This window comes from Panthera onca, chromosome A2, assembly GCF_046562875.1.
Source record: "Panthera onca isolate mPanOnc1 chromosome A2, mPanOnc1 haplotype 2, whole genome shotgun sequence".
NCBI classification, from domain to species: Eukaryota; Metazoa; Chordata; class Mammalia; order Carnivora; family Felidae; genus Panthera; species Panthera onca.
The window spans coordinates 16,858,428-16,885,854 of NC_138340.1; the positions used below are offsets into that span (position 1 = coordinate 16,858,428).

At 49.3% G+C, this 27,427-nt stretch overlaps 1 protein-coding gene across 3 annotated transcripts in view; it reads left to right on the forward strand.

Moving 5' to 3' along the window:
• The window catches only part of KLHL18 (kelch like family member 18), a 55,473-nt gene extending 33,468 nt beyond the window's left edge, over positions 1-22,005 (forward strand). For 2 of the 3 annotated variants that reach the window (XM_060630886.3, XM_060630888.3), the window contains 8 exons: positions 2,083-2,223; positions 6,545-6,743; positions 9,556-9,716; positions 10,933-11,069; positions 12,421-12,658; positions 15,813-15,917; positions 17,924-18,035; positions 18,777-22,005. In XM_060630886.3, the coding sequence (XP_060486869.1) occupies positions 2,083-2,223; positions 6,545-6,743; positions 9,556-9,716; positions 10,933-11,069; positions 12,421-12,658; positions 15,813-15,917; positions 17,924-18,035; positions 18,777-19,163 (1,480 nt within the window). In that variant the 3' untranslated portion in view covers positions 19,164-22,005. The remainder of the gene's footprint in view (positions 1-2,082; positions 2,224-6,544; positions 6,744-9,555; positions 9,717-10,932; positions 11,070-12,420; positions 12,659-15,812; positions 15,918-17,923; positions 18,036-18,776) is intronic. The other variant, XM_060630887.3, reaches the window with a different exon arrangement.
• The last annotated feature ends 5,422 nt before the right edge of the window (positions 22,006-27,427 follow it).

Consider the following 27,427-nt stretch of genomic DNA (forward strand, 5'->3'; position numbering starts at 1 on the left):
TCTAGAAGTGTTATATCCATCAGAACTTCCTGCATTTGTACTCTCTACAGTGGTAGCTACTAGCCATACATAGCTACTGAGCACTTGAATTTTAACTAGTGGGATAAAGGTGCTGAATTTAAAATGTTTTAAATTTAATTGTAATTAATACAGTTTTTAAATGGCCACGTGTGACTGGTGACTACTCTATTGAGACAACACAGATTCAGAAGATGGCAAGATTGTGGTTATTTGATGGTTGAGAACATTGATGTCCAAAAAGGTCAGGCCCAAAAGTGATCCCATCTAAATTTCTTCCACTGTCCAATACAGCCCTTCCTAGCAAACAGTTATTGGCCTCAAATGTCAGTACTGCCGCTAGATGAATTTGTGCTAGATGAATTTTTGGGGACGGAAGGCAGTACCATAACCCCTGAAATCATGCCATTTAGGCACTTACTTAAAGTTGTCCTTACATGTAGAGTTGCTTACTACTGGACCCTCTACATGGAAATACTTTCCTGATTACTGCATGCAGACTTTATGTAAACATATCCCATAGTATGCCTTTTTGGGCCTCGAAAGGGAAATGGATGTTTATGTGACTGATTCTATGCAAGTCTATGAACTGAGAATGTATGTTTATAACCTAGGCTGTATCCAGGGGCCCGCTGCACACCTACTATGTGCCTGGCACTGTTCTGAGATCTGGAAATGCAGTAGCGAACAAAACACACAGGGTGACTCAGGGCCATGACATTCTCGTTGGAGAAGAAATAATAAACGAAACAGGGACTCTAAAACGTCAGCCAGTAACCTGTCATTTGTTGCCTACCTTCTTAATCTCACAGTGATGGAAAGAAGGGGTAAGGGAGCCAGGAAACTGTAGTACGCTCTGACTGATTGAAGGTGATCTGCCCCAGCACATGGGGAGGATTTATATACCCAGTGCAAGGCAGAAATCTCAGGCCAGCTCCCTCTAAGGAAAGACACAGAAGTGGGTGTGCAAGGGCAGCTATGCACTCTCTTCTCTCAGGTCTGTGTCTGAAGGAGCTGTGCTCATCAGCACGCACAGCGCACGCGCTTCATTTAAAAGAGGTAGACTGAGCACCTGTTATGTGTGCTGCTGTAGACACTGAGGAATAGCACTGAGAAGACAGCACCTCTTATTGTACCAGCTTTCTAGTCGTGAGCATCTGGCAATAAACATGCACATGCATCATATGGCTGGCAAGTGAAAGTGATATGAGAAAAGTAAAGCAAATGAAGGTGGGCTTCTGTGCTGTTCCAGGGTGATCAGGGAAGGCTTCTGTGATGAGGTGACATTTGAGCTGAGACCTTAATTAAAGTGAGGGAGTGAGCCATCTGGGGAAAGAGACCTCCAAATAGAGGAGCAGCCAGTGCAAAGGCCCTGCGGTGAGAGTGTGTTTGGCATATTAGAATGGAGTGAGGGCTAAGAGTAGAAGGTGATGAGGTCAGAGAGCTGGAGAGGGGTCAGACCACATAAGGCCCTAGAAACAGAATTTGGATTTCATGCTCAGTGGGAATAGAAAGGCAGAAAAGTTTGTTGGAATCTCATTCTGGAAATTTATCTCGAAGAAATAATAAGAAACATTATTTATGATTGCAATACAATGAATGCTATGAGCTATTATGCCTACCAATAAAGGAAATAAATTATAGCTTGTTTATGTGTTGAAATACTATATAGCAGTCACTAAAAATGATAAACATGAGGACAGTATAGCAACATGGGAAAGGAGTTGATAAGTTACATGATTATATCCGTACCATCTCTACATGCAGGCAAATGGGGACTGAAAATGAACCTAGAAAAATAACCACCGTTGACTCATTCAGTAGTAAGATAATGGGCACTTGCTTTCTTTTTTCAGAATTTTCTGAATAAAATTAAGCAATAAAGACAGCTTAAGAAGTAGAATGTATCTTTGGCTCCTGGTGAAGTAATTATTCCTTTCAGATAGATTCTCAAAGGGCATGGGCAAAATGGATTTTAGAGAGGAGCCCACACACTCGCCAGGTCAGCATGTCAGCTTGGTTAGGGCCAGAATCTCTGAAGAGTATCTTTTCTGTTTCCTCTAGCGCCCTGGAGGCTCTGATCAACTTTGCTTACAACGGCCACCTTGCCATTGACCAACAAAATGTGCAGTCGTTGCTGATGGGGGCGAGCTTCCTGCAGCTGCAGAGCATCAAAGACGCCTGCTGCACGTTCCTCCGAGAACGGTGAGGTCGTGCGATGGACCTGGCCCATTTCGTTCCTGGAATCCCCTGTGAATTTGTTGAGTCTTTGGGGCATGCCGAGTTTTCCAAAGGGAGTGAGCCAGGGAGTTTACTCTGCAGAAATAACCTTTCTTCAGATCTCTGTCAAGTAGTGTCCAGTTATTTGGGGTGAACATTTGAGGGGACACGATTTATGGACCCCCGCCTGCACTCCCCCTGGCCTGACATGTACCTCTTCTTCTGGTCCTCTCTCTTCAGTTTGACCAGCCACTAATTTAGCTGACTGTTCTCACCGAGCCGATTGGTTCAGTGCTACCTGTTGCCTAGCCTGTCTCCATCTTTGTGTAGATCCTGCCCCCTCCTTGAGTGTCTTGGCTTCTTTTCCCTTCATCTCTTGAGGAGCCTACCCAGATTTCACCTCCTAGAATTCTCTGTCTCCCTCCGTCTCCCAGAAGCAATCATGGACTGTATCCTTACCTAAGTCCAGCATTTGGCAATGACCTTTTGATGACAGAGCAGATAAGAAGGCTCTTCCTCCTCCTCAGGAGGCAGAGCTCTTAGCCACAGGGTAAAAGCTGCGCCTTCACCACTAGAGACTTGAGGGTGCAGGTTAGCACTGGGCTCCACATAGGCAGGGAGAAAGCAGAACAACGTTTCTACCTGAGCTTCTATGATCACAGGTCCCTGACCTGAAAACCAGCATTCTTCCCACCTCAGATCTGCCCTCCTGAACCTCATTGCGTTGTAGAGCTGCCCCCTCCCATTCCTGCTCCACCAGACCAGTTCACTTAGCAGCTCTGTGGACCCCACCTGCTGTCCATGTCCTGCCCATGCGGTGTTCTTGGATGTCACTGAGCACTGCTGTGTGTGCACCTAGTCTTGATAACCGTGGTAATGATGCTTAGCATGCAAGGCGCTCTCTGCTGGGCTCAGAGTGAGTGGTTTCATCATGAGGTAGATGGTCTGTTTTAGGTTTTATAGATGGAGACCACATAATGAGAGCACAGCCCCAGAGCCCCGCCTGACCTTGCCCCGGAATGCTGGGGGTGTGGGGCACGCAGTCTTTCCTACTCATTTGTGAGCTGCTTCTTCTTCTTCCTTTTTTTTTTTTTTTTTTGTCTATTTATTTATTTTGGGAGAGATAGAGACAGCATGAGTGGGGGAGGGGTGAAGAAGGCGAATCCTAAGCAGGCTCTGTGCTGCCAGCTGCATAGCCAGATGCAGCGCTTGAACCCACGAACCGTGAGATCATGACCTGAGCTGAAACCAAGAGTCAGACACTTAACAGACTGAGTCACCCAGGCTCCCCTCATTTGTGAGCTTTTTAAGGACACAGATGAGACTCTTGTTTGTCTCTTTGTCCCCACAGAACTCAATGATTAATTAGGCACTCTGGAAAGAATTAAGGCTGGCCACTCTCACAAGGGGACAGCAGCTCCACCTAGGGGCTTTTGAGGTCATCACTATCAATACTGGACCAGCCTCTTTTATAAAGTAGTGTCGTCCAAAAGATGCTTAAAAAGTGATTTTTAGACCAGTGGAATTTTTACATGCATCAGTGACATTTTAGGAAGACATACTTAAACACAAAGCCTGATGTTATGTCTGTCTTTTGACATTTTTCCATTCAGCCCTGCAAGAAAAACACACCTTCAACTAAACTGGGCTTTGACATCTAAAAGAATGGGATGTGGGAAGCCTGTCTTTATTCCTCCACACAGGCCCCAGAGGCTTGGCCTGCTTTCTATTTTCTTTCCAGTAGTTACCATCACTGCTTCTGTTCCTTGGGGTGGTTCTCCTGAGCCTGGCTGCAGAGTGTGTTAGGGTGTCCCAGCTGCCCCCTTCCTATGTATCCCCTTCCTATGGAAGCATGTGGACCTTCCATTTTCAAGTTTTGATTGCTAATGACTTGAGAGAAACCATTCTGAGCAGTGGTGGAAAAGACAGGATGTGCCAGGGCACAGAGAAGCTGCAAAGCCATCAGAGTTCTTAGAACAGTCGTTCCTGAAGTCTCTCCACCTATTGGGTCTTCAGCCTCTCCTGATTTTTTTTCTTTCATGAGACTGGGTTGATTTTTTTTTCTTGTGGCCCCTTTCCAAGTCTTCAGATGTACGGACCTCCTTGTGTCTAGGTGAGCGTTGGAGCTGTGTATTTTCTAAAACACTCGTCTCAGAACATCAAATGCATCAGTGAACCAAGCCAGTAAGTTATTTAATTCAAGTCATTGCTTCCTGACTTTGATAAAGCATTACATCTTACTGTGGCCTCCTTGCTTACAAGCTGTGCCAGCAAGGAAGGAGGTCGTGAAGTGTCCACTGAAAGATGTGCGTCTGTATCAACACTTTGGGTTCATTTTCCCTCTTATCTTCTTCCTGCTCCTGAACGGGGCCGTCTCCTGTGTGCCAGCATTCCCTCCTCCTTCCCCACCTGCTGCCTCACAAGCAGGCTGCCCACATCCCATCCTTTTAGATGTCAAAGCCCAGTTCAGTTGAAGATGTGTTTTGTTCTTAATGCCAAGCCAGTGAAAGGCAAAGGTGAGGTGCAGGAATCCTAGCCCGAGAGGGAGCGGATGGGAACGTGCACAAGTCTCATTCAGTCACTGTGAGCACTGCAGGAGAAAGGCGTTATTTGATGACTGAGCTGACATTCTGATCTTAAGCCCTGTGTTCCTCACTGGACATGCTGCCTTGCCTAAGTGTTGCTCAGTGCTCATGCTTCCCTGGCCTTTGTGGAAATGCATGTAGGTTTCCAAAGCAATGGACAGACAGAGCCAGTTCAGTCTGGAAGGGAAACAACATCTTGTGGAGTTTAGACTATCCCAGAGCCAGACTCCTGAGATTGCCCTTCAGGTTTGCTGATGAGGGGCAGGGGTACTTGTTGGTGAGTACAACTCTGCCTAGAACTTTAAACAACATGGCGGCGGGGTGGGGGGAGCAAACCTTCTGATACATACCCTCTCCCTCCATGGATTATCAGTCACAAAGTCAAAATAAGAAAAGCCCCATCCCCCCAGGATCTTCTGCTGTCACTAAGATTTCAGCACCACTTTGGGCTCATTTGAGATGCAACAGTAGTAAGAAAACCATTATAAAAATGAAGGCAGCTGCCCCGACTTCATGCCAGCCACCATGCTGAGTGCTTTTGCCACATTCTTGCTTAATCATGGCCACAGCCTGAGGAGGTGGGTAGCTGTTGTCAGGTGAGGCTTTTTCCAGGTGAGGCTGTTAGTGGCACTTGAGGGATCCTCCCCTGTCACCTGGTGCCATGCAAGGCCCGGATTTACCCAGACGGCCCCAGCGAGGGCAAGTCTGCCTTGGGGCCACGGGAACACGCACAGGGTTCAGCCTGGCACCGCCACTTGCTTGTAGAAGGCTGTGGGCACATTTCTTAGTTTCTCTGAGCCTCAGTTTTCCGTCTAAAAATGGAGGCAATTACTGCTTGGCAGTGCGGTTGGAGACTCTGGCCTGGCAAAGTACTGGGCTCACCGATGGTGCTGAGTAGTAGCTGCTGCTGTCACTTCTGGGCGTCTGAACAATTAGACCCATAGAGCTTCTTGCTATTTAAAAAAGATGAAAGGGGCGCCTGGGTGGCTCAGTCGGTTAAGCGTCCGACTTCAGCTCAGGTCACGATCTCGAGGTCCGTGAGTTCGAGCCCCGTATCGGGCTCTGGGCTGATGGCTCAGAGCCTGGAGCCTGCTTCCGATTCTGTGTCTCCCTCTCTCTCTGCCCCTCCCCCGTTCATGCTGTGTCTCTCTCTGTCTCAAAAATAAATAAACGTTAAAAAAGAAATTAAAAAAAAAAAAAGAAAGAAAAGAAAAAAAAAAGATGAAAAAAGTAAGTAAAAGAATAAGATTTTAGATCAACTAAAAAGATGAAAAAGTGGAAGGGTCCCGATGTTAGAGAAGTCGTCTCCCCACGTGGTTTAAAGTCTCATCCTACAACCTCAGTACCCTCCTGGGGAACAGAGGTAGATGTTCACCAAAGCATGCCAGCGGCTGAAGGAAAGCAAACAGGTTTTCCAGTATGTGCTCTCTTCTTCTCTCCTCAGGGCTGCTTCACGGGACTTCCCGGAGAACTCATTCCACCTAGACACACTGGGCACGAGGCCCAAGAGGCAGGGCCCTCTGAGGATATAAACTGTCTTAATTTTAAGCCTGTACAGTTGAGGCGCTGAGAGGCACCCCTGAGATCACACAGGGAGTTTCCAGCAAAGCTGGGGTTTTTTCCATTCTGTAGCACCCCACCCCCCGGAACCAGCCTGAGAATAATCGAAGAGAACATTCTTCCTCTAAATTATTTCTTTTCATCTTCTCTTACGCCAAAAGCCTCCACCCCAAAAATTGCCTGGGTGTACGCCAGTTTGCTGAGACGATGATGTGCGCGGTGCTGTACGATGCGGCCAACAGCTTCATCCACCAGCACTTTGTGGAGGTGTCCATGTCAGAAGAATTCCTGGCCCTGCCCTTGGAAGACGTGCTTGAGCTGGTGTCTCGGGATGAGCTGAATGTAAAATCTGAGGAGCAGGTGTGTAGAGCAGGGCAGCGGTCTGCAGGTGACACGGGGCTACTGCTCTTTCTGATCTTTGTTTTCAGTTGTTTTTTTTTTTTTAATTTTTTTTTTTTTTTTAACGTTTTATTTATTTTTGAGACAGGGAGAGACAGAGCATGAACAGGGGAGGGTCAGAGAGAGGGAGACACAGAATCTGAAACAGGCTCCAGGCTCTGAGCTGTCAGCACAGAGCCCGACGCGGGGCTCGAACTCACGAACCGCGAGATCATGACCTGAGCCGAAGTCGGACGCTTAACCGACTGAGCCACCCAGGCGCCCCCAGTTGTTATTTTTTTAATGAAGATCATGATGTGTGTGCAGCTTGTTGATTGTGGGTTTGTTTTATTATACTACATACATCTTTCATGAACATTTGTATCCATGTTAGTGTCTAACATTCAGTTGATTTTATCAACATCGCATCCCTTATTGGATGTTCGGGTTATTTCCAGCATTTACTATTGGAAGTAATGCTGCCATGAAAGAATCTTATTCTAAAGGAGAACAGAGCACCGGGGCAGTCGCTGGGGAGGAGTATGAGGTCAGGAGGGGTTGGTTTGTTTTTTAAGGTGAGAGAAATGACGGGTACATTTGGCTGATGGTGGGAATTTTCCAGAAGAGAGGGAAGAGTTGGTGATGTAGGAGAAAAGGGAGAATGACTGCTGGAGCAATGTCCTCAGTAAGCGAGAGGAGGCAGAGCAGAGGGCACAAGGCGTGTACCTGTTAGAAGTGCCAGCCGTTCTCATCCGCCACCACAGGAGGAAGAACCCCCGCACCCAAGGGGGAGGTGTGGGGTGAGAAGGGAGGTGCTGGCAGATTCCACTGACATTCTCTTCTGGCTTGGTTCTGTTTTCTCAGCTGAGAATGGGGATCAGGAGGAGTAGTAAAAACGTGAGGTCGGATGAAGAGGCATGCACCAGCCCTGTGGGAGCTGGAAAAGAGATGCAGCTAGAGGAAGGAAGAGGGCTTGGTGGGAAGCGGCCCCGATGAGATTAGCAGTCACATATTTAGAATGGGCCGGCCAAAGGGCGCCTGGCTGGGCCGAGTCGGAGGTGCATGCAACTCATCTTGATCTTGGGGTTGTGAGTTGGAGCCTCATGCTGTGCGTACAGATTACCAAAAAGAATAGATAAACTTAAAAAAAAAAAAAGAATGGGTGGGCCAACTCTGTCAGCTGCAGAGTTCGGGTGGGGGTGAGCTTAAAGAGCTGGACCTCACTAGAGACTTTTTTCCCAGGTGGGCGTGATTAAGGGAGATAGGCTCAGCATGGGCACTGAGGGCACCCACATCATAACTCATGGAGCCGGTGCTGGATGACAGTGGGGAGGAAAGAGGCTCTGCAGGGGGCCCTGAGAGGGAGGTTGGGGGAGAGGGAGCACTGTCAAAGGCTCATTGGCATCAGTTACCGAGCAGAAAGGATTGGAGGCGGTGATCAGTGCCGGGAGATTGAAATTGATGGAAGAGGTGGAGCCTTTGGATGATCAGAGGGTCCTCGAAGGACAAAGAAGACCTCTTATCGGAATGGTCAAGAAGAATGTGAATAAATGGGAGTGCAGGGTGTTAGCAGAGGAGCGAAGGGTGACCCTTTAGGTGAGCAGAGGTGGGTGTAAGTGCCTGAAGAGGACTGGGAGTAGATATTACCTGGAACAGAGTGGGGCGAGGGCTGCACAGCAGAGGGCTCGAATGCAGGGGTGAGGTGTTTAGATCTGGCCCTCCGGACACCGGGAGCACCACCCGACAAGGCCTCCACCTGTTCAGTCGTTGGGAAACCTAACCAAAGTCCAGGGCAGAGCAGCTTGGGGTATTTGCAGTGGAGAGTCCTGGCCTGTCGTGAAGTTCTGCTTCAGCAGGAGGAGCCCCAGGCTCCAGGAGGCTGCTTATTTCCCTAATGTCAGAAAAGCAGGGGGAAAGTGGGCCCTGAGTGTGGTCATGTGGGCCCTGTGATTCACAGGGAAGATCTCCGTCCCAAGAGCAAGCCCCTCTCTAGCCATTCCACTAATGAGCGTGACCTGGGGCAGCTCAGTTACAAGTGGTACATTTCAGGGGTTTTAGAGGGACGTACCCTTGTGGCTAGAGCTGTTAGGGAGACCTCCAGAGAACGTGGATCTGGAGCCAGGCGTTAAGAAAAGGGGAGTGGGTTTAGAAGAAGAGGAGGAGGTGAGGGGACTTGGAGGTGACGTGAAGGTAGCAGTATGAACAGAGAACTAGCCAGCCTGGGAGGCAGTGGGGGAGGGGGCTAAGGAGGAAAGCAGGCAGGGTGGAATGCAGAAAGGAATAAGGAACCATTGACAGCTTTTCTTTTCTTCTTTTTTTTTTAATGTTTATTAATTTGAGAGGGAGAGACAGAGCATGAGCAGGCGAGGGGCAGAGAGAGATGGGGAGACACAGAATCCAAAGCAGCTCCAGGTTCTGGGCTGTCAGGACAGAGCCCAATGCAGGGCTCGAACCCATGAACTGTGAGATCATGACCTGAGCTGAAGTTGGACGCTCAACTGACTGAGCCACCCAGGTGCCCCGGCAGCTAGCTTTTCATTAGGAAGGTATAATGAAAGCCAGGAGCCTGTTATAGTCACGAGGCTTGTGTTTCAAAAGATGGCCAAATGGGGCAGCTTGGGGAGGTAGAAAACAGTGGCTTCAGGAAACAAGGAGGAGGAAAGATTGACGGACCCAAGAGACTAGCTGAATATAGGGAGTGGAGGGATGGAGACAGGGTGGTTGGGTGAGGTGCCTGGGGGTACGGCCTGGGGAGAGAGGAGTTACTGTACAGCTTGCATCTCTGCCACGGCAGGTCTTTGAAGCTGCGTTGGCCTGGGTCAGATACGACCGGGAGCAGAGGGGGCCCTGCCTGCCTGAGCTGCTGTCCAATATCCGCCTACCCCTCTGCCGGCCCCAGTTCCTGTCGGACCGTGTGCAGCAAGATGACATGGTGCGTTGCTGCCACAAATGCAGGTGAGCGAGGATCAGCCTGCACAGGATGCTGCCGGGGTCCAGGCAGAGGAGAGGACGTGGCCCCACTTAGGCTGTTTATGTTCCAGCTCAGGGGAGGAAGGATTGAGTGATCAGTCCTAATTTATAGCACGCAGATTGATCTGTCTTCTGTCTGGAGCCTGGAAAAGCCCAAGTCTGACCTCTTGAGCAAAGAAATGTGCCATGAGGGAGCATCAAGGCAGAAGGGGCTTCCTCCCCCATGCTGCCTGAAGATTTCCTAGCATCTCCAGGAGCTCACTTGGTGGCGACTCCCTGGGGCTCCTTACTGTCTCCAGTAAACATTAGGGCACTGGCCTTGGGTGGGTTTGGGCCCATCTAAGTGATGGGCAAGTGGGTGGGGGGACATGTTTGTGGCACCTGAAACTTTTACCCTGGGTAAATCAGTGCTGACCTGGCACAGCAGAGCTCCCAAAACAGCTCAGAAGGCGGTAGCCCTTTAGGAGGATCATTATAAAAGCAGAGCAGCAAAGAACAATGTTCACCTTCCTCCAAACTGCTTGTCATATTCCCAGCGGGTTCAAGGGAGGTCAGTGGCTGTGTGCGAGCAGTATGAAGGTGTGTTTTGACAAGGGGTGGAAGTGTGGCTACGGGTAGGTGGGACCCCTCAACCAGCAATCTCAACGGTGCTGTTAAATTTGAACTTCATTCTGTAGGCAATGGGTAGCTATCGGAGGTTCTTACAGAGACAGCTTGGACTATAGTGTGGAGGGTGGAATGGAGAGGCAGGACTGGAGGCAGAGAAATCCACCAGGAGCAGTCGGCTTCTGTTGCCACAGTCTAGGTGAGCAATAGCGAATTGCAGGGTGCGAGCCATAGGTATAGGAAGGGCTGGGTCTCCGTTGTGACAGGATGCAGGCTGCTTGTTGAACCTCCCCAATGCCAACTGCTGTGGCCGTCACCCTGTTCTTCCGCCAGGTGTGTGCTTGTTAGAAGATACTCATTTTGATTACACCTGCTGACATGGGCTCTGCTCACCCTGCCTCTCCAATTTTGAGCATGTTTCAATAGCTGTGTATGGTTTCCCCTGGACTCACCTGGGTTCAAGACCAAACCTTCCAGAAGGCTTCTCCTCCCATGTTTCCCCTGCAGTTCGGTTGGGGAAGCCATGATTGGAAATACACGTGTAGACCACGTGGGGAGAGTACCTCCTGTCATAACATCTTGTGCCTTGTTCCAGGGACCTGGTAGACGAAGCAAAGGACTATCACCTCATGCCAGAGCGCCGGCCCCACCTGCCGGCTTTCAGAACTAGGCCTCGCTGCTGCACATCCATCACTGGCCTTATCTACGCCGTGGGGGGCCTCAACTCAGCAGGTATCTTGCAGCTCCTCTTTGCAGCGCCCTGTCTTGGACTTTGTGGACGAAAAGGCACCCAAACAACCTAGCCCGGCCCTCTGGTTCCCCTCCCTCGTGTGTCACCACCCTGGTCCCTCTTGATTTTGTATAACTGTACTGCAGTTAAAGCATGTCGGATGTTAATACCGTTGAATCAGAATATCAGAGCTAAATACAGCCCTGGGTAGAATTCAGTTAAATACCCAGTTCTGTTACCAAGCTAATCACATTGGTCATACGGATCTCTGGAGTTAGACTATGACCATGTCCCCATGAGAAGGAAAATTCTCCATATACACAGGTTCTGCCACTATCAATAATGCTGTTTTCACTTCCTACCTGCAATGAAAAGCACACATGCTTCAGAATCTGTATGTTGTTGGCAGCTCTTACACAGTCAAGTTTTCAGGAAAGCTTGTGGGCCCCTCTGCCCTCCTGCCCACCCAGGCACTGCTGCAGGGCCGGAGAGATTTGTAACGTGGCGCCTGAATCTTTGTGGTACAGTGGCGTGAGATTGTCATCTAGGTGAAGGCCAGGCCGGTTCACAGTGTCAGTCTCGGTTTGTGGAGGTGGGGAGTTGGTGGGCAATCCTGGGCAGCTTCATTTTTAATTGAAGGTTAATGAGAGGTGGGTACAAGTCTCTGCTGCTTGTTAACCATGTGACCTGGAGAAGGGAAGTCCTTAACTAGTACACACTGAAGTGTGGACGGTATGAGGTACCCCACAACAGAATAACACAGGGAAGGTGGATTTTCTTATTTGATCCACAAAACAAACAAACAAACCTGTTGTATAAAGATAGGGTTGGAATCACTCCTGGCTACTGTAACTACTGTTTATTGAGAACTTAGTATGTTTTAGAACTATGCTAGGTGCTTTGCCTATTCTGTCATTTGATCTTGACAACAAAGCTGCCACAGAGATTATCCCCATTTCATGTGTGAGAATAGAAGATAAGAATACAAAGCAACTTGCCCAGAGTCACATGGTAGTAAGTGAAAGTCAGCAGGGGACCCACCCCTTCCCTCCAGGCATGCTTCCTGCCCTGGGGGGATAGTGTGCCCATTTCCCATCTTTGGCTTTAAGCAGGTGGAATACCTCACTGCAGTTATAAAACTGCCCTCTCTAGAAAGTACATGCCTCTTGTCTGATTCTGATTTTCCTTGAAGAATTAGGTTTGAGGTTAACACAGCTGGAATGTCGTAGTGGGGCCATCTGGCTCCAGTAATTCTGTGGGAAGAATTGATAGAGTCAGGTCAAACGTTCCATATAATCAATGCCCAACAGCCGTGATCTAAACACGTGGTCTCATTTGTTTTAATTTGAGTAGCAAATTTTTATGCAGGTGATTCCCTGAATGTGGTAGAAGTATTCGACCCCATCGCCAACCGCTGGGAGAAGTGCCATCCCATGACAACAGCCCGCAGCCGTGTCGGTGTGGCTGTGGTGAACGGGCTTCTGTATGCCATCGGAGGGTATGACGGCCAGCTACGGCTGAGCACTGTGGAGGTCTACAACCCAGAGACGGACACATGGACCAGAGTGGGGAGCATGAATAGCAAGAGAAGGTATCCTGGAAGCCACTTGTGCAGCCCGAGCACACACACTGAACATCTGGGGAGCACCATGAGAGACAAGCAGAGGCACATAATAATGTAAAACACAAGCTGGCCTGGGAGTTTCCTGCGGCCAGGCCAGCCACAGCCAGCACCTCCCGGGAGCCAGCCCCCGCATCTGCTTTAAAATCCCTGCCTTGTCCTTTGAGGAACCTGGGGAGATGAGACACAGACATGTGGAAGTTGTATTATTATTTAAGTGTCAGATAAGGACTGAAAATGCACGTTATGGAAGATTCGAGAAGGGGAAAAAACTGGATGGGAACCTCTGGAAGATTTCAGGGAAGAGGTGGGATGAAAGTCGACACTTGAAGAATGAGTAGGATTTCACTATATTAGTGATAAAAGGAAATGAGCGATGTTGTCCCTTATACTCTCTTCCCCCCCACATCTCTGCCACACGCAGGCTTCCACTACCCCAGGGAGTATGTGAGCCGCAGCAATGCACTTTACTTCAGGGCCCCCACCCCCAGGTGTGAGCACATAGGTATTTGTGAAATGGACCAAGTTTATGTCGCTTAACAACTTCCAGATACTTGTTTCCTCCATCGCTTGCCTGCTCAGATTTCCTGAAGAAGGGTTCGAGGGCATCCAAATAGCACCTCCATTCAGCCTTCTTAGTGCTGAAGACGCAGGCAGCCTCTTCCCTTACACCAGGCATGTGTGGAGCATGTGCACAGTTGGGCGGTGGGAGCTCTGGAGTGGGAGGGGATAACTGGACAAGTTCTTCTGCCCTCCGTGGGGCCACCCGGATCAGCAGTTTCAAGTGGCATTCAGGTTTCTCTTCCGGGGCTGACAGAGGAGAGGAAGTTGTCCCTACCCGTATAACCAGAACAGTTCTGCATTTCTCTTTCATAAACTGAGCTTCCTTGACAGAAGCCCAACTCTAGGGGGAAAGTTAAATGAATTATTTTTGAAAGGGACAGTTTGAAATCCACTGGGGCAGATGCTGTGCTTTGGGTTTTCTGTTTGTAAGATCAAGTGACTGCATATGTGGTGAGGAGGAAGAATCGGGGTAGGAGACCTTTACCATGTGGAAGTGTTGGGCCGGGAGGCACACGTGCCCTGTCGTGCAGTTAGTATGTGGCCTCGAACCGGAAGGAATCTGCTTCTGTACCGATAAGACCAGATTCACAAAGGGTCAAATTAGGCTCATTTGGGAAAAATAAAGTTTTTATACACGATCTGTTCCTCTCGAGACCCTGAGCTAACAGGCTTGTGGTTCCTTTCTCTCCCTCTCCCTGCCTCAGTGCTTCCCTTTTCAGCTCCTTGGGTGCTTTGTGGCCTTCTGTGGCCTCGAATGACTCATCGCTCCATTTCCCCAACCCCTGACTGCCTTTTTTGCTTTCACTGCAACTACTTGTTCTTCCTTGTGTGTCTGCTCTGGGCAACTGCCTTGCCTTGACGTCCCCGGGTTTGGAGTGTTGTCCAGCAGGAGAGTCCCCTGGGCATCCCCTTCCCTCACTGTGGCTAATGCCCTGTTATTAGTAGCGTGGATCCAGCTCCATTTCCTCCCTTTTAAATTATAGGCTGCCTAAAAATGTTCTGAGTCCCTTGCCTGCTGACACCCCACATGGCAGTCTGTCTTGCCAGTTGGTGACAAACTCCTCCCTGCTGTCAGCCCTTCCCCTTCAGGCTTTCTCTTGTGGCCCATTCTAGTCCATGCTGGTCTGCGTGCCCCCCACCCCCCTCCCCCTTCACGCTGGTCTCTACCATTTGGTTGACAGTTAACCTGACGCAGTTTTGTGGCACCTCTTCTCTCATATTGCTGTTGAGCTCATTCCTGTGTTGTTATGTATGTCTGCTTCTAGCAAGATAGTGATGTGTCTAGTGAATTTGTGGTCTTCCCACGGTCCTTGCCTGAGGCAAGAGTCCTTTTCCTCTTCTAGGCTGGTTCGGGGTGGGGGGGGGGGGGGGTTCTGTTACCGAGTCCCTCAAAGGGACATTGCATGGAATCAGCTTGATTTTACATTGGAAAGGTGGCAGTTAGCCTGGTATATTTTATTTTCCTGTTTGTCAGCCACCCAAATTCATTTTTAATCTTCTCCAACATCAGATTTGAAAAACGTGAATCGGGCAGCTTGGCACTCATGTTTCTCATGAGGCTTTATGTAGAACGGAAGATTATGTGATTATGCCAGACCACCGGATCTTTAATCTGAGGGGAGTGGGGCATGGTAGACAGCAGGGGAGTGGGCTTGTCTCATTTAGATAGGAAGCATGCCTCTCCCTGGGCAGTCTGGAAAAGCACCCGACCTCCCCAGCCGCAGCTGCTCATCTGTACGGTGAAGATGGTGGTGCCTCCTTGCAGGGTGTGGTGAGGGTGGGAGATAGCAAGCCTAGAGTACCTTCCCTATGTCATAAGTGCACAACAGGAGACTAGCGTCACCCACTGAGACAAGTAGGGGCCATCGGGGCCACATCTGTCATGAAAAGACATCTGTCAAACTTCACAGCGAATTAAATAAAATCAGGCTAACACAACAAACATGTTGAAGGCCTATCACGTACAAAGCACCATGCTAAGCACTGTCAGAGTCACACAGAGGAAGACCCCTGTCTTCCAGGAGGTCCCCACTTGTTGAGAGGTGACAGGTGCCAGAGTATAGCACCTGTGGGTGGGAGCTTTGGCTTGCTCAGCACTGTGAATCTAGTGCCTGGGATGCGAGCCTCCTGAGTACTTCATGGGATCTGAGGAGTGAATGAGTGACCACAACCAAGCTGTGATAAAGAAGCTGTCCCTGGCAGCGAGGGGCGGGAGGGACGGACTCTTGCTGAAGGATCCAAGATGGCTTTTTGAGCAGGAGAAAGAGGAATTTGACCTGGGCCTCAAAGGTGTTGAGACCCTGAGCATAGCAAGGTGGAAGGTGAGCATTTCAGACAGATCAAGGACTGAGAAGGGGCCCCAGAGCGAACCCTGGCAGGGGGTACCACACGGCAGCTTCTTTCTTTCCCCCTCAATTTTACACCTTTACTTAGTCACACGTGTGGGATTTAGGTCTGCTCTAGAAAGAGGCAGTTGATGGTTAGGTTTATCCCCCAGGGAGCATGAAGGCTGGCCCTGGAAGTCGGAGGCCCATCTGGATGACAGCTCTGTCTTTTTCAGTGCCATGGGGACAGTCGTGCTGGACGGGCAGATCTACGTCTGTGGGGGCTACGATGGCAACTCTTCTCTCAACTCTGTGGAGACCTACTCACCCGAGACAGACAAGTAAGGACTCCAGCTCCTGGGGACAACTGAAACTTGTTAAACAGAGTATAAAGAATTAGACCTTCAGGATAGAGAATATCCTAGTCGCCTTTTCAGCCTGTATAGTACCTTGCATATAATAAGTATTTAATAACTTTTGGTTAAATGAATGAAGGACTGAATAAATTTTGTTTTACTTTATTTTTTTAAGTAAGCTCTGCACCCAACGTGGGGCTTGAACTCATGACCCTGAGGTCAAGGGTTGCAAGCTGTACCAACTGAGCCAGCCAGGCTTATTTTATTTAGTTTTTTAATTTTTTTGATTTGAGAGAGAGGCAGAGGGAGAGAGAGAGAATCCCAAGCAGGCTCCACTCAGCATGAAAGCCCGACATGGGGCTCGATCCCACGACCCTGGGATCATGACCTGAGCCAAAGTCGTGAGTCAGATGCTCAACCAACTGATCCATCCAGGCACCCATTGATTGAATGAATTTTTAAAACAGATAAGCCTGTGTAGATAGCTGGAAATGTTTATTTAATCATCTATACCTCTTTGTTAAATCAGCCCATTTTTTAAAATCTTTATTTATTTTTGAGAGAGAGACAGAGTGTGAGCAGGGGAGGAACAGAGAGAGAGGGAGACACGGAATCCGAAGCAGGCTCCAGGCTCCAAGCCGTCAGTACAGAGCCCGACGTGAGGCTCGAACCATGAGATCATGACCTGAGCCGAAGTCGGCCACTCAACCGACTGAGCCACCCAGGCGCCCCTGAATCAGCCCATTTAATGGAAGTGCAGGTGAAAGGGGATAAGAAATAAATGCACAACACTTTCCAAAGTAGGATAGGTATGACTCGGGTAGGATGTGATTTAGAGAAAAAAAAAAAGTTATATGGTCAAATAAGCTTAGATGACATTGATGTATGTACCGCTAGAGTTCCTATCTTTCCATAAAACATATTAACATTTTAAAGACTGAAAAATTCTGCAGTGAAGAAGTCTGTTCAATCTCATCTTACACAATGCCTGTCACCATCTTCCTTTATGGAATACTCTTTGGAAAACAACTGGCAAGGTTAGCCCAAATTTTTCATTTCAGTATTTGAATCTTCTCATAAGCCAGTTAGTTGATTCATCAGAATGCTTTTCAGCCAATGTTCCATTCACTTAACCAACTTACTATGTATCAGGCAGCAGGCTGGGTGTCTGAGATCCTAGCAGCCGGTCTGCAGGGGCCACAGGTGCATCGTGATTATCCTACCCTGGGGGCGTCTGTTTGGAGCTCTTGGGTGCAGGGTGGGGAGCACCTTGATCTTTACCATGGCTGGCAGGGAGAGGCAGGGTGTCAGGGTTGACTTCTGAGAGGAGACCCATTATGGATAGTGGGAGATGCGCATTGTAGGCAGGGAGCAAAAATAGAGGCCCAGAGGACAGCGAGTGCTCAGTGTGACCGAGCAGCCAGCATGCATGGCACATGGCCGGAAATGAAAATGAAGTAGATGGGGACCAAGAGATAAAGAACCGCATAGGGAACTGGGACTCTGCCATGGAGAAGACAGTAAGGAGCCACTCCCGGGGTGGGCTGCATAGGGTTGGGATGGGGAGGGTTTGAAAGCCAGGCCACCTGTAAGGAGGCTGGTGGCAGGCCACCAGGTGAGAGGCCCGAGCTAGGGCAGCGGTAGCAGGGATGGGAACGAGCAGTGACTACCAAGGCAAACCAGCTGGGACTTGGTGACCACAGGAATGTTGATGATGAGGGAGAAAAGACCATGAAAACACTGAATCTGAGTATGGCGGTTCAGTGGCTGGTGGTCCTATTAACAAGACGGCAGTGCAAGGGAGGAGCAGATCTGTAAGGGAGAGGGGCCTTGTTTGGGACGTGCTGGTTTTGAGTGCCTGCAGAGGTGGGGAGATTGTGCGGGGTGAGAAGGAACACTCCACGCTTCACCCCAGCCCTTCTGAGCTGTCCTGGGAGGACAGCAACGCCGAATCTCATGGCGCCCCCTCCTCCTCTGGCTCTTCCCTGAAGGTGGACGGTGGTGACCCCGATGAGCTCAAGTCGCAGTGCTGCTGGGGTGACGGTGTTTGAGGGGAGGATATATGTGTCGGGTGGCCACGACGGTCTGCAGATCTTCAACAGTGTAAGTCTGGGCTCCCCCTGGGTTAAGGGTACCCACTCCTTCCATCTTTGAGAATGATTTTGAAAGGCAGTTCTTTGGAAGAAACTCCAGCCTTGCCGTAGCTGGGTAAAGCGTCATCTAGTGAGGTTTCAGGCCATCTGCCACGTGCTCTGAAATTCTTCTGAGAATGGGAGCCAGTGCACACAAAGGAGGGGTAGAGTATAGCCATGCCAGCCCCACCCCCACCCTGTCCAGTTCACAAACGCTTCATGAGACCTGGCAAAATCCCTGCCCAGAGTAGGCGCAATTATACACAGTGTGAAGTTTCAAACAGTTGTATTCTGGATGATTTATTCTTTAAAATAAACATTTATTCTTTAAAAAGCAAACAAACAAACAAAAAAACCCTCAACCGCCATCTAGTGGTAGATCCATGGAGTTGCTCGGTGCTGTGGTGGAATGCACTCTGGACAGGTTTCGGGAGACCCTGCTCTCATCCCAGCTCTGTCACTACATAGCAGTGTATCCTTGGGCAACCCCTTTGTTCCCTGAGATGTAAGACAGAGGGGGTCAGATTAAGTGATCTCTCTCCTGTCCCATAAGCCCCAGAGCAGGTGCGCAGCCAAGGAAGCAGGGCATGGGAGCCAGGGCACACACTGGCCTCTGACTGGAGTCTGACACCATGCAGGTCATCGTGCCCTGTGAGGTCGCCCTGCGGACTGAGCTTCGGCTCTGACCCCCGTACCTCTGTCCCCAATGCAGGTGGAACACTACAACCACCACACAGCCACCTGGCATCCAGCGGCCAGCATGCTCAACAAGCGTTGCCGGCACGGAGCCGCGTCCCTGGGAAGCAAGATGTTCGTCTGTGGGGGCTACGACGGCTCGGGCTTCCTCAGTATCGCTGAGGTGTACAGCTCCGTGGCAGACCAGTGGTGCCTGATCGTCCCCATGCACACGCGCCGGAGTCGGGTCTCCCTGGTGGCCAGCTGTGGGCGTCTCTACGCTGTCGGGGGCTATGATGGACAGTCAAACCTGAGCTCGGTGGAGATGTATGACCCGGAGACGGACCGCTGGACGTTTATGGCCCCCATGGCGTGTCACGAGGGAGGGGTTGGCGTGGGCTGCATCCCCCTCCTCACCATCTAAGGCAGAGGCAGGGGATGTGGCGGGGTAGGGATCTGGTACAGGCACAGGCACTCCCTTCCAGGGACAGGCCCCCTTGGGAGAGGTGGTAGACCAGGGGATGGGGTAAATGTGAGCTTGCTGGAGGTACAGCCTTTCCAAGTGCTCACAGCCTCCCTCACTGTGCTGCCCTTGTGACCGTCAAGCCTAGGTCACCAAGATGCACAGCGTGGGACCGAGCCCCTCCGGGTTCCACAGCTGGTGGCATGGGACTGCTTTGCTGGTCCACGCGTACACAGGCTCCATCCAAGTCGGCCTCCCACCTGCCACTTGGCGGAAAGCCTGCCATCTGACGCTCTTCCTCGCCTGCTGTTCTGGCCACGCGGTGGCCAGCTTGCAATGGGGTAGCTGCAGTGGCCAAGACTGCTGGAAGCTGGGGTGTGGCTAGGGGAGGAAGGACACGCCCCAGGGGCTCTCGTTGCCTGTGGCGGTGCAGCCACAGCAACATGCCCGTTGCACACAAGCACCTCCCTCTTCCATCTTAGGGCACAGAGGACTTCGTCTTCATTGCTGGGTGAGCAGGGAGAGCAGAAGCTTTTCCTGAATTTTGGAATTTTAACGAGGTCTTTTTCATCTTGTTCAGGAGAAATAGAAGGAGAAAAAAGATACTTGAAAGAAACCGAAAGATATTTAAACAACGAAGCAGTTGAAAGAAACTGGAAAGAAAAATACCTTTTTTTAAGTGAACATTTTTTGCGAGTAGAAGGCATTAGAAGACACTAAAGGCAAATGTGAGTTTAAATGGAAAACTGCCCACCACGAAAAAGGGCGGCATCCACTCCCACATTCGGGTCCCAGGGTCCTGAGGCCTCGCACAGCACTTGGGGTTGCCTCTGAGCCCTCACGTGTCTGGTGTCAGTACGCTCTCCACTGGTCCTCTAGCAAGGTGCTCATGGGGTTTGTACTCACACTCACCATCAGAGGACTTTTTTAATCGTAGGCTTAGTGAATCGGCTCAATTACGGCCACTCTTCTAGGGGAGAGTTTCCAGCTGGTCGCCAGAGGCTCCAGGGTGCCCCTGTGGTCACCTCCCACTGCCACCATGGCGCTCACTCAGACTCTCCGCCCCTACTTTCATTCCTCATATGACCAGCAAGGAGACAGCAGGTCTGGCCAGATTCTCGCCCGTCTATCATTCTCAGATAGTTTTCCTCATTGCGATACTTCTGGGGCACATTGACCATTTGTACCTCTAGAACCTAACCAGGGACTTGGTCCTTCCACCAGCCATGGCTGGCTTGGTCCAGTAGCCTCGTCTACCCTCCAGTCCACTGCTTCTCCATCCACTCGCCAATTCCAGGGGTCTGGCCTCCCTCCAGCCCTTGGCAGACCAACCAGCAAGGTGGACCTTTACACTCAAGCAAAGCTGACTTTATGGCAAAGAACTAAAGGCCGAAAGAATCTCTTGCTGCTGCAAAGAACAGATTTTATATTTCTTCTTCTGATCTTAGCAAATGACCTCTTGAAGAGACTCCATGCTCCTTCCTCCTCCTCCCTGAACAGGACCTTGACGTCACACAGCAGGGCCTGAGCAGGAGGACACTTCTGTTACCAGTGCACTGGGCAGTGGGGCTGGGCTTCAGCTGCTGCTGCCAAAACCTGGTTTTCTAAACTGCTTCCAGCACAGACTAAATGAGGACACAGTTCCTTTAAAGCAAGACTGGGTCTTAGGATCCCATTCTCTGCCTGGCTGGTCTCCTGTCCCTTGCTGCCTACTAGGGTGGCCTGGAAGCCTGTTCAGAAAGGCACAGTGTGGATCCTGAGACGTCTTTTCCACCCCCACACCACAAGGTTTACGAGTGTGTGCAATCGCCACGTATCCAGAAGGATGTACCTTTGTTACCTGCCACTTAGGAGCCGGGCCTCTGCTACAAGCACTTGAAAATGATGTTTTTATTTCAAAAGACCCAACAGTCTGATGTAGTTTCACCTGGGCTCGTGGTGGAGCCTCAGCATTTCTCTCTCACTCCCTCTGGGTTTGCCTACAGAAGTAGACTCGGAAGGCGGTTGGGTCTGCGTTTCCTGTTAGAGAGGCGTGTGTCAGTGCTCCTCTTATTATCAGAAGCCCTTTTGTGAACTAGAAGCAGTCCTGGCCATCCCAGATTGTGGAGGGGTTAAGGATCAGTCAGTGGGCTAATGAGGGGGCCTCCCGGGCCCTCAGGATGCTGGCACGAATGTTGCCATTGAGGCTGATAGATGATTTCCCCACCATCTGCTGCTCTTGTAGTGGCCTTCCTGAGTCCACTCCCACCTCCTGGTGTGGAAGTTAACACTGCTGCACCCGGGGCCAGTGCTTTGATCTGGGTGGGCTGTGAGCACGAGTGAGCCAACACCAACATTTTCACACTCTTCCAGCCATCGCTTCCTCAGTCTGAGGGGGGTGTTTGCAAATGACTGGGCTGGCTCTTTGGGGTTGGAGCCTTTCCAGTAGCCCTGTGAAAAGAAGAGTCCTCACCCAAGGATGTTGTGAAAAGCGTGTAACTAGGAGGTAGGAGAGATGTCATGCTCAGTGGACCTTGGGGTCCAGCCCAGCTGTGAGCACGGGATTGTGGCACTCAACGTCCTTGGGCATTTCCCCTCCTCAGATAACACACAGAGCCTTCTGGGTTTCACCTGAGATCAAAGCCAGGATGGGAGCTGAAGACCAGCCTTTTGGTCACAGAGATGGAAGTAGGTAGAAATTCTTCCCGCCCCCCCACCCCCCGGCAGTTTAACCTTTCCCAGAAAATCTTATTTCCTTTTATTTATAGAACGCATGTCTTTTGTGTTAAGAAACCAAAGAAAAATAAAAAGTACACTCCTAATATCTTCTTGTCCTTTCTTGTTGTATTTTTTAAATATTAGAAGTAAATCATGTTTTTATTGAAGTTCAGTGAAAAGATATATTGGACAAAGTAAAAACATTCCTGTGAAAATAAGGGAAGAGCCAGATGTATAGCAAAATCAGTCTTTGGAGAGACATATGTATGTTTTATAAGAATGAGTTCGGGCGAAAAATACACAAAAGTCTTCGCTAGCATGTTGCGTATTTGCTGCCGTGCAGATCAGCACTCTTCTTGGATTTCCCCTTTTCTTCGCTCAGTGCCGTAAAACTCCAGAGTTCCCTGGCAGAGTGCGGCTAGCCTGTCTACTGCTGAGAACCCAGACGGCTCCTTAAAACTCTGGGCCAGAGGTGCTTAACTTCGGCGTACATAAAAGTCCCTAACAAATTCTTAAACCACACGCTGATTCACAGATCCCTCCTGTGGGACCAACGGCTGGGGTGCAGCTCGGGCACACGGGCACAGGCAGATTTCCATGGTGGTTTGTCCACTCCTCAAAGTGTGAGAGACCCACTCAAAGTGGACTCCTGTGTTTAATTTCCACTTCTCCAAATACAGCCACATTCCAGAGCTGCCTTCCTGAGATTACACCCTGGTCACTGTGGTTGTGGATGTCAGGAAACTTCATTCACACTTTCCCGAAAGCCAGCTACAGTCAGTCCTATCTAGTGGGTAAGGATTATGCTTGAACGGCAACTTTTATTTTTCAAGACTTTAGAAGGGTAGGTCTCTCCCACGTACATCCCACCAGCACGTTTCACACATAAACACTATTGATTCTCACCAGGTCCCCTCAGGAATCCCCACAGGGTAGGTTGCGTGGCTCATTTTAGCATAAAGAAAGAGCTTCAGAAGGGCCGAGTAACTGACCTGATTCATCAGCTAACTTGTAGTGTTTTCAAGAATTGAGACCGGATTTCCACTCAGTCCAGCTTGCCAGAAGGGAACAGCGTCTGACCTTTGCAAGCAGCTAGTCCATCTGGCCTCGTGCTGTGTGTGGAGGGTGGTTGCCTAGTACCGTGACGGACCTTGGAGAAGACTGGGCAGTGAGGGAAAAGGAAGAACTCATCGGATTATAGAAGCAAGCACCCTTGTGCTGAAGCAGAGGAAGCCAGACTATCTGTGGGCTCTGTGCTAGGGGAGAAAAGTCTCTAAAATAAGAGCTGCCCTTTCCATGTAATCTACACCCTCTTGCTCAGAACCAAAGCGCCCATGGGTGAAGAGTGGACTGTGACCTTTATTCAGCTAGATTCATCTGCTTGATTTCCCATGTCCTTTCGTTGTTCCGTGGACTCCTCTCCCCTCACAGCCAACAGCAGAGCCTACCCCTCTTCACCCCAAAGCAAGCAGTACTGTTTTCTGCTGCTGCTCCCGATCACGTAACATGACACAACCAAAAACTGACAACGGGGGGTTCTCATAGTGATTACCCCAGACTTGCTGTTCCCAATTTCATCTTTAGTGGTACATAGATATTTTTCTCTGTAATGGAGCTCAGTTCCCTATTCTGTTTTTCTACTAGCTTTGCAGTTCAGGATAAAAGCCCAAACTCCATAGCATGGCACAGAAGGCCACCGTGATCTGGCACTTTTTCTCACCAGGTTCCCTGAAATCGTCCTTCAGGGTGTCAGTTTAGATGTCACCCCTGCAGGAAAGCATCTCTCGTCAGCCTGGTGCCCCTTCTCTGTGCTTGTCCCCGCTGTATCCCACCAGGGCAATGGCCTGTTTGCTTGCCTTACCTGGTAGATGGGGTCTTTTCTTGTGTACCCAGCACCAGGCACATAGAGGAGGAGCAACAACTGTGTTTCTTGAACTTGAGGACACTCGGGTATATCAGATTCAAAGGTTGCCTAATCATGCTTCTCTCTCTATTCTTCCTCAATCTCCCATCACTAAGTTTTTCATAGTTTTAGTGAGGCATAATCTGCATACCTTAACACTGACCCATTTTAAGCACTCAACGATTTTTATATGGAATTATCCCATTTTAGAATACTTTCATCATTTTGAAAAGTTCCCTCATGCCCACGTGCAATTAGTCCCCCCTTCACTCTCATCCTCAGGTAACCACTATTTTGCTTTCTATATCTTATAGATTGGCCTATTCTGGACATTTTATTTAAATTTTTTTTTTCAACTTTTTTTTATTTATTTTTGGGACAGAGAGAGAGAGACAGAGCATGAACGGGGGAGGGGCAGAGAGAGAGGGAGACACAGAATCGGAAACAGGCTCCAGGCTCCGAGCCATCAGCCCAGAGCCTGACGCGGGGCTCGAACTCACGGACCGCGAGATCGTGACCTGAGCCAAAATCGGCCGCTTAACTGACTGAGCCACCCAGGCGCCCCTCTCCTTGGTTCTTTGTAGAGTATTTGTCCAACAGGTCTCGTTGGATCCTCCCAAAGAGACAGCAGGGATATCCCCATCTTATAGATGAGCAAACTAAAGGTGAGAGGGGGAGGAGACCTCCCCAAGGTCACTCAACAATAAGTGGTAAACAGAAAATCAACAGGTAGATAACAAATTGTGATACATCTATACTTGGCAATAAAAGGAATGAAGTATTGATACAACATGAATGAATCTCAGAATAATAGTGCTCGGTGAAAAAGAGCCAGGCATGAAAACAATGTACGCTGTATGATTCGATCTTAGTCCATTCAGGTTGCTATAACAGAATACCGTAGACCGGGTAGCTTATTTATTAAACAGAAATTTATTTCTCATGGTTGTGGAGGCTGGGAAGTCCACAATCAAGGGACCAGCAGACTCAGTGTCTAGTGAGGTCCTGCTTCCTGGTTCACAGACAGCTAACTTTTTGTTGTGTGCGGCCTCACAAAGTGGGAGTGAGGATGGGGGAGAGGGGGCCGGGAGCTCACTGCCACCTCTTTTATAAAGGCACAAATTCCATTCATGGGGACTCCACCCTCATGACCTAACTACCTGCCAAAGGCTCCACCTCCAAATACCATCACTTTAGGGATGAGTATTTCAACATACAAATTTTGAGGGGACTCAATCATCCAATCTATAGGAGCTTCCATTTATATAAAACTCTGGAAATTGGAAGCTAATCTGTAGTGACATCAAGAAAGCAGTGGTTGCCTGAAACAGCAGGGTTGGGGAAGAGGCAGGGATTATAAAGGTGTGTGAGGAAACTTTGTGGGGTGGTGGATGTGTGTACTGTTCTGATTGGTGGTGATGGTTTCACTGGTGTATACTATGTCAAATGTATCTAATGTATCTAAAGTGCATACTTTGAATACATACATGCAAGTTATTGTATGTCAAGTAGAGCTCAATAAAGCTCTTTTTTTTTTTTTTTTTTTAAAGCAGCAGAACACTGACTGCAGAGAACCTCACTGCAGCTTCTGAGTCCCCAAGGGCAGCTGTGTCCTCTGGGGCTCCCAGGACTGTACGGGGTCCTGTGGGCTCTCAGAACATTGTAGTCTCCATCACACGGGGACAACCCCAGCTCAGCAGCTCCCAAGGGGTGCCTGGTATGTCCTCTGTGTAGGTAGACTTTGGGGTCCTGCTTTTGCCATTTGACACAAACACTTTCCTCGACATTCCAGCAGTCCTCAAGATTATCACTGTTCAATTTCTTTATGCATACACTCACCTTATACGGACTCCTTCCCCTTTCACATAAAGAAGAAGGGTGCCTCGCTCCAGGGCACCCCCCCACTTTTGTCCTTTTCTGCTCGACTTCTCCTCACTCTCCTACCGCTTGTATCGGTAGCCCCCAACAAAGACCCCTGCTAACACTCATGTATTTTCTTCTCTGTTGTTCTCTATATTCCTACAAACCATCTGTGTGCATCTGTCCACATGTGCGAGGTTTTGTCTGTTTTACAGAAAATGGATTCTACTGTACATAGTTGTTGAGCCTTCTTTTCCTCGCACCTTCTGCCGAAGCTCTGATCTACCCCACGTATTTGTCCCACAGCTCATTCGGCCATTCTGCCAGCCATTCCTGGTTGCCTCTATGTTTCCACATTTTGGCCACTTGGTTTTCTTGAAAGATGTTTTATTTTTTACACCCGTGTCTCTAATTCAGCTGGAATTATTAATAGATGTTACATATTTTTTTCCTCCAAGTGGCAAACCAGTAAGACCTGCCTCATTTTTTTTTAATTTTTTTTTTTTAACGTTTATTTATTTTTGAGACAGAGAGAGACAGAACATGAACGGGGGAGGGTCAGAGAGAGGGAGACACAGAATCTGAAACAGGCTCCAGGCTCTGAGCAGTCAGCACAGAGCCCGATGCGGGGCTCGAACTCACGGACCGCGAAATCATGACCTGAGCCGAAGTCGGCCGCTTAACCGACTGAGCCACCCAGGCGCCCCAGGCCTGCCTCATTTGAAAACTACCTTTTCCCACTGAACTGCACTGCTGTCCTCATCATCCACATATGAGAGTCACCCTCTCATTGATATACGGCAACCTGTTTCCAGGTTCCTCCGTGCCCTTTACCCCCCTTCCCAGACCCAACTCACTGTTCTTTTTCAGTTTTCTTGGCTGTTCTTCAACATGTATTCTCACAAATGAAGTGTTTTTAAATGTTTATTTAAAAAAAAATTTTTTTTAACCTTTATTTATTTTTCAGACAGAGAGAGACAGAGCATGAACGGGGGAAGGTCAGAGAGAGGGAGACACAGAATCTGAAACAGACTCCAGGCTCTGAGCTGTCAGCACAGAGCCTGACACGGGGCTCGAACTCATGGACTGCGAGATCACGACCTGAGCCGAAGTCGGACGCTTAACCGACTGAGCCACCCAGGCGCCCCTAAATGTTTATTTTTGACAGAGCATGAGTGAGGGAGGGGCAGAGAGAGGGAGAGACAATCTCAAGCAGGGTCCCCACTGTCAGTGCAGAGCCTGGCATCCCACGAACTGTGAGATCATGACCTGAGCCGAAATCAAGAGTTGGACGCTTAACCGACTGAGCCCCCTAGGCGCCCCTCTCACAAATGAATTTTAAGATGACTAGGAGCCCCTGGCTGGGTCTGCCAGTAAAGCATGCAACTCTTGATCTCAGGGTTGTGAGTCTGAGCCCTACATTGGGTGTGGAGATCTTAAAGTCTTTAAAAAAATAAATAAATAAAAATAAGATTATTCCCTTCAAAAACACACAAACCCTTTTAGGATCCTAATGGATTCTAATATATTAAATTTATATATTTTGAGAAAATATTTTGGTTCAGAATTCATTTTTATTTTATTTTGAGAGAGAGAGAGAGAGAGAGAAAGAGAGAGAGAGAGAGAGAGAGAGAGTGCAGGGGAGGGTCAAGCTGGAGAATCCCAAGCAGGGTCCATGCCCAGCATGGAGCTTGACGCAGGGCTCAATCTCACCACCATGAGATCGTGACCTGAGCCGAAACCAAGAGTCAGATGCTTAACTGAC